The 6309-nt window shown below is 43.8% G+C and overlaps 2 protein-coding genes across 3 annotated transcripts in view; one reads left to right on the top strand and one right to left on the bottom strand.

The window, feature by feature from the left end:
• The window catches only part of LOC116712074 (NACHT, LRR and PYD domains-containing protein 3-like), a 1065068-nt gene that overhangs the window by 782730 nt on the left and 276029 nt on the right, over positions 1 to 6309 (top strand). The window lies entirely within an intron of this gene.
• On the bottom strand, positions 979 to 6261 carry ssr1 (signal sequence receptor, alpha). Of its 2 annotated transcripts, XM_032552057.1 has the most exons (10): positions 6086 to 6261; positions 4628 to 4761; positions 4395 to 4488; positions 4137 to 4240; positions 3893 to 4051; positions 3741 to 3817; positions 3591 to 3669; positions 3014 to 3107; positions 2872 to 2886; positions 979 to 2247 (listed from the first exon to the last, which is right to left on the bottom strand). In XM_032552057.1, exons 1-10 carry the CDS (start codon positions 6153 to 6155, stop codon positions 2180 to 2182), a joined length of 894 nt encoding a protein of 297 aa, XP_032407948.1. In that variant the 5' UTR covers positions 6156 to 6261; the 3' UTR covers positions 979 to 2179. The 2 variants fall into 2 exon arrangements, with proteins under 2 accessions (XP_032407948.1, XP_032407949.1); XM_032552058.1 differs by lacking the exon at positions 2872 to 2886.

Here is a 6309-nt window from a genome sequence, read left to right as displayed (position 1 = left end):
CTATTGCGCCCCCTACCGCGCATGCGGGACACTTTCAGGTTGTTGGCCCGTTCACACAGCAGAAAACACACAGGTCGCATTTATTTGGAAGTGTGAACGAAAAAATTCTGATCTGACAAAAAATCGGAATTGGGTATTTACGTCCTGACCCCATATTTTTGCGTGACGTCGGTACTACGTCATCTGCGATCCATCAGTTTTTGTTATCTTTTAAAGTCTTGCGTTTTCCTCCAAATTTAGGACGATGATCGTTGGTTGTGTTGGTTTGGGTCGCCATGTTTCCTGCTGGTTCTGGTCCACTGTGGTTTCAAGGAAACATCTACCAGAACGTTCTGGAGGAATTCATACTTCCTTCTGCTCACCAGCTTTATGGAGATGGTTTCACTTTTCAGCAGGTCCTGGTACCAGTTCACAGTGCCAACAGTACCAACATCTGCTTTAGTAACCATGGTAACACCAGCAAACAGGCCTGACCAGAACCAGACAGAGAGGCATTGTCCACAGGAAGGTGAGAGCCGATCCAAAGAATAAGTGAACTAAGCTGCTGCTTGGGCCTCCAGTAAATGAATTCAAACACAAACCAGAGCTAAAATGTTTGATTATTAGTTTTATTTTATGGTTTCAGAATCTATAAATTAACTATTTTAACATTTAAAATAACTGGAAACTTTGTAAAAATGTTTTTAAAAAGTGTTTTTGTCTTACCATGGTTACAATCAGCCGAGCTTCAGTTGGTCCATGAACGTGTCAGCAAATAACCAATTATTTAAGCTCCGCCCCTTTTTCCAGATTCCACCTGGATTAAAACTGCTTTTCCATTTCAGTGCCATTTTATTTTTGGTTATTGAAATAAAACGGCACTGAAGTAATCTCTAAAAATATACAGCATCATTTGTAGGTTGTTCAATAAAAAATTATGAAAATTGGAGCAAAAATGATCATTTTTACACGATGAAAGTGGAAAGAAAACAGAAGCAGTTTTACAGCAAATCATCAGTTTATTTTCTGCATCTTCAAAAGCAAATCAAAGAAAAAGTTTGAAACTGAATGAAATCAGTCCAGGAAGAGCCGAGTCTCAGCTGTTTGTTTGATTCTTCACAGTACAGACTCCAAACAAACAGCCTCTGACCGGCAAACAGCGCCCCCTGGTGGTGAGTCAAAGACAACACAAACCCCGCCCATTTAAGACCAAACTGGAATAAATTAGCTGCTTTATTTTCCAGAAACCAGTGCTTCCAGTTCAACAACTTCCTGACCCAATGGCGGAGGTACTGGGTCCAGACGGGCCGCTTAGAGAGAAACCGGTCAGCGGGTTTTGACTGGACCATTACTCAGAAAAACATCCAGATCAGCTCTACAGGAGCCCAGCTTCATGAAACAAATCATGATGACCCTGAACGCATCACCACAAGCAGCCGCAGACCTTTTTTAATCCACCAGGCTGCAGATTGAACCCGTTTTTATTCTGGATTAATCCAGATTTCAGGGAGAAATCATTAACGGTATAAAAATTCACTTTATTCAATCAAATGTAGAGATTTCTGATCAGATATCAAGATGTTTGGTGAAATAAATGTAAGAGAAAGTTGAGATTTGTCCAACATAAAAAACTAAAAGATTGATGGAAAGTTTGAAAAATTCAAAGTGATCCAAAGGTTGACAGCGCTCCACGTTTCAGATTTAAACCCTGAACCTAAAGAAAAGCAGGCGAGCGGAGAGCAGGCTGTAAACAGAGGAGATGAAGGTTCATCTAAAGAGGAAACGGGTCAGAGCTGCGACTAACCAACCAGTGTTTAACCTGCTGAGTCGACCAGCTGCTCCCACAATCATCCTGAAGCTGAGAGTGAAACATGAGCCAGACCAGAGAGGAAACAGCAGGCAGAAACGTCTCCAGGCAACGTCAGCAGTTTCTCACTAAGGCTTAAAAAACAAATCCTCTCTGGTTAGAAAAAACAAAACAACCTTTAACTGAAAAGCAGTGGAGTCGTGTGTGTGTGTGTGTGTGTGTGTGTGTTTGTTCGACAGTCTCTAAGCTGAAAGTGGAGCCAGCCGTCGCTGTGCTTGGCACTGGTTCAAGTTCCTCAGCAGACAGACAGACGGACTGAGCGCGCTCAGACAGTCCTCAGTCCTCCTCTTCCTCCTGTCATGGCGGACAGATGAAGGGTCGCCATGGCGCCCGTCACTCGTCTGAGCCGGCCGAGCGTTTCTGGTTCCGCTTGCGAGGAGATCGTCTGGGAGAAGCTTTGTCTGGAGAACGAAACGAGAATCTGGATGAACATCCAAACATGAGCTGGAAACGTTCAGCGTGAACCGCCAGGCTGAGGGTTCACCGCCAGGCTGAGGGTTCAGATTTAACAATGAGATGAAAACTAGACCCGGTTTACAGATTTAAATCCCAAATCAACATTGTTCTGCAGATAAATTATCTGAATGGATTGTTAAAGAATTTTAATTCTATTGAAGATCAAAGTATTAACAGGGATCCACTGGATTCCTATAAACTCCAGTTTGACAGAAAACAGGATTTAGTCCCTGATGGCTGAAGGATGAAGAAGCTCTCAGGTTTTTATAGACACGACTTTCTGGAGAAAATCTTTCCATCAGTCGTTTAAACAAAGTTTCTCTGATTCTGATGGATCAAGTAGAAAAAAGGAGAAATGTTGAGAAGCAGCAGAAACTGAAGGAATCCAGGAGAGAAAGAGATCCAGAGCAGATTGGAATCAACTGGATCAGAGAGCTGCAGAAGCAGAACCAGCTTCCTGTCTCACACACACACACACACACACACACACACACACACACACACACACACACACACACACACACACACACACACACACACACCAGGACAGAAGCATGCAGCAGCCTCACCTCTGCGGCTCTGCACTGAAGACGCAGGAAAAACACGACAGCAAGGAAACAGAGAGAGACAGAGGAAGGTAAGTGAACCACAAGCTCTGAGGGTTCAAAGGTCACTGGACCACCTGACCAGCAGCAGTAGAGTGGTACGTACTGATCTGGTTGAGCGTCTCCTGAGGGATCCAGCTCAGATCCACGTCGTTGTGGCTCGACGTTCCCGTTTCCACCTTAGGAGCCGGGCGCCGCCTCTGCAGACAGTTGGAGGTCAAGAGGTCAACGTAGGGGTCAGCAGGTGTTACATCATTAGCATCAGAAATTTATTTACATGATAAGAATTTTCATTTATCAGCCTCACAATAAATCCTAAAAAATGACGTCTGAGAACTCAAAGCTTCCTCATCGTTGATGGTTTTACGATTTTCTCCAGTATCAGCTCAATAAACGCATAAAAGTTTTGTTCCAGTAATTATTATGATAAACAATGTTGTTGTTTAGATTTTCATCTAATATATTGATGATGGCATAATAATGTACGTTTTCCTTCTCAGAGATCAATATATCAAGATATTTTAAACATCAAAAACAAAAAACAACCAAAAAGTTGATTGATCTTTCAGAATCTGTTCTTCCATTATTATGAATTCCCATTATATTAGTTGAAAACAATATTATCGTTTGTCTCTATAGCTACTGGTCAGCAGCCTGACCTCTGACCCCTGACCGTCTCTGACCTTTCTGGACTCCAGCAGCTGATGAAGGCCGACGATGACGAGCAGACCCAGACCGGACAGGAAGACGTACATGAAGATCCTGGAAGCAACAGAGAAGTTAGACCGGCTGGACCAGAACCAGAACCAGAACCAGAACCCTGCAGTGTTTACGTTTCTCCGTCCAGCCCGTCCTCCCTCTCAGTGATGGTGACTGTCTGGTTGAAGACGGCGTCCTGGAAGACGTTCCCCTGCAGGCGGAAGAGGAGGTGAAAGGTCAGAGGTCAGCAGCAGGTTCTGGTCCGGTCGGCCCAGCCGGTCCTTACGTTGCTGTCCTTGTAGTTGAGGTTGATGACAAGTCCAAACGGCCGGCCTCCCATGGGCTCGGCCGGGATGAAGGAGTACTCGAAGGTGGCCTGGCGGCCCGGAGGAACCACGGTGCCCAGCTGCAGCGCCGTGAAGTTCTGGATGTAGAACTGGTAGTCCTGGCAACGACACAACCGGGTCAGATCACAGGGTCCTGTCTGCGGCCACCGGGCCGGGTTCTACCAGGTCGGGTTCTACCAGTACCTGAGGGTAACGGAAGGAGGCGTCCAGAGACTCCACCATGAAGTTCTCTCCTCCCTTGTTGGTGAAACCCAGAAGGAACTTCACGATGTTGTTGGCCGGGAAGTCTGGAGGGGAGAGAACCCAGGTTAGAGCAGAACCGGGCCGGGGAACCGGACCAGAGAGAACCAGGGTTAGAGCAGAACCGGGCCGGGAACCGGACCAGAGAGAACCAGGGTTAGAGCAGAACCGGGCCGGGAACCGGACCAGAACAACAGTCACCTTCTCCTTTGACGAACAGGATGGTGGTGTCGGCGTTGGGCGAAGCCTTCACCTCTCCCACCAGCGCCTCCTCTTCCTCATCTTTCTCCTCCGTCTGAACAGAAACAGGAAGTGAGGTCACAACCAAACCAGCCGACTAATAAAAATTAAAATTCTTATTTTATGAAACATTTGACATGTTTTATGTCTCTAACAGGACTGAGCAGAGAGGTGGAGGTCAACCCAAACCTCACCAGTTCTGTGTTTTCATCGTCTTCTACTTCAGCTTCATCATCCTCATCTTCAGCCGTCACATCGTCCACAACATCTTCATCCACAGCCTCAGCCTCCTCATCCTCCGTCAGGTCCTGGGCGCTCACCGCCGGGCCTGAAGATCACAGAGAGAGAAGTGACAAACTTTTTAAAACCGTTTTGGTGTCTCAGAGTTTTCCTCACAACATACAGTCAGATTATTATTACTATTATTATCATTATATATATTATTATCATTATATGATAATAATATAATGATAATAATAGTAACCACTGCAAAAGTTCAGCTCATTCAGTTTGTCCTCAACTCTGTCAGAGACAATAAGGACTCGTCCATATTGGGACGTTACTATAGCAACCAACTTTTGATACCCAGCTACTATGGAGACACTTGACCCAATTTCACAAATAAAAATAAATAATAATTCTGCATAATCTGCTTAAAGGTCCAAACTGGGATCAAATCAAAAGTCAGTGACACAAATTTTAATTACAAACATTAGATTTAAAGAAGAGACACAAAAAGGAAGAAGGAAGGAAATAAGACGGTGATCCAGTGACCCAGAAACAGAAGATTCCTTAAAATAGATAGAAACTGAGGTCAATTTAAATAATTTGACAAAAAATATAAATAACTGAATTTTGATTTTGATTATTTAGCAAATAATTAACAGAAACACCCAATTATGGACAAAACACACAGAAACATGTAGTTAATTTATATTCACTTAGACAAAAACAAAATAAGGCTTTTGGTAAAAAAAATAGAAGTTTATCACATTCAGTGGTAATTAGAAATGAAGTCAACTGTGTTGATTTATTATGGTACATTTTCTCCTGGGCTCAGAGTCAAACCGGATGTGAACGTCAGTATTGATCACACAGTTTTAGCTCTGAGTTTAGACCAAATAATCACAATTAAACTGTAAATCAATAAAAAACAGAGAATAAATTTAAACCACTTCATTCTGAGATTATTTCCTAAATGAGCAGCTCGGAACAAACTGACGCGTTTTAACGGCGTTTCCAGCTTTCTGCTGTTAACACACACACACACATTACTGACCTCAGGTGTAGTTTAACTGGTTTAGCGTTAAATTAATATCTGAGGAAGCGACTTCAACATGTTCGCTCTCCGGCTAACAGCTAACACTAAGGACACGTCAGTCTAAACAAGAGCAGAAACTGCTTTCATGACAGATGAAATTAATACAATAAATGTAAAATTACTAACACGTACTGACCAGCAAAGATAAGTATGCCACATGAAACTGTTTATATTTTCATAAATACGCATTTTATGTAAAAATCATGGCTTTATTGCAGTTATCAACCTGCGTACGGCCTAGCTCTCTTTAGCTAGTTAGCTCCACTGCTAACACCAGCATGCTGGGATAACCTCCGTCTAAACCTCAAAACAGGCAACTTAAAAAACTCACCATTGATGAGAATGGTCACCGGGAAGGCTACCAGCAGTAGCAGCAACAGTTTAGGCATAAACTTCAGCATTTTCAAACAGGAATCAGTGCTTTCTCATTCAGTGTCGGTCAGACTGCAAGGCTGAAGCGCCTCCGTTCCCAGGTGACTTCTTCTGCTGCGGAACAAGAGGACGAGGAACGGGTTGGCGCGAACATCTGCTGCCCCCTGCCGTCCAAGCGCATGT

This window comes from Xiphophorus hellerii, chromosome 21 (assembly GCF_003331165.1).
Source record: "Xiphophorus hellerii strain 12219 chromosome 21, Xiphophorus_hellerii-4.1, whole genome shotgun sequence".
NCBI classification, from domain to species: domain Eukaryota; kingdom Metazoa; phylum Chordata; class Actinopteri; order Cyprinodontiformes; family Poeciliidae; genus Xiphophorus; species Xiphophorus hellerii.
Note: the sequence above shows the minus strand (reverse complement) of the source record. Positions and strands in the feature narration are given on the sequence as shown.

Bases quoted from the DNA above. Each gene is read 5' to 3' on its own strand.
- ssr1 (XM_032552057.1), bottom strand. From the start codon at position 6,155: ATGCTGAAGTTTATGCCTAAACTGTTGCTGCTACTGCTGGTAGCCTTC. The intron at 4,762-6,085 runs GTGAGTTTTTTA...TGTGATCTTCAG, and splicing joins GGTGACCATTCTCATCAATG to GCCCGGCGGTGAGCGCCCAG. The intron at 3,108-3,590 runs GTCAGAGACGGT...AACTGTCTGCAG, and splicing joins AGCTGCTGGAGTCCAGAAAG to AGGCGGCGCCCGGCTCCTAA.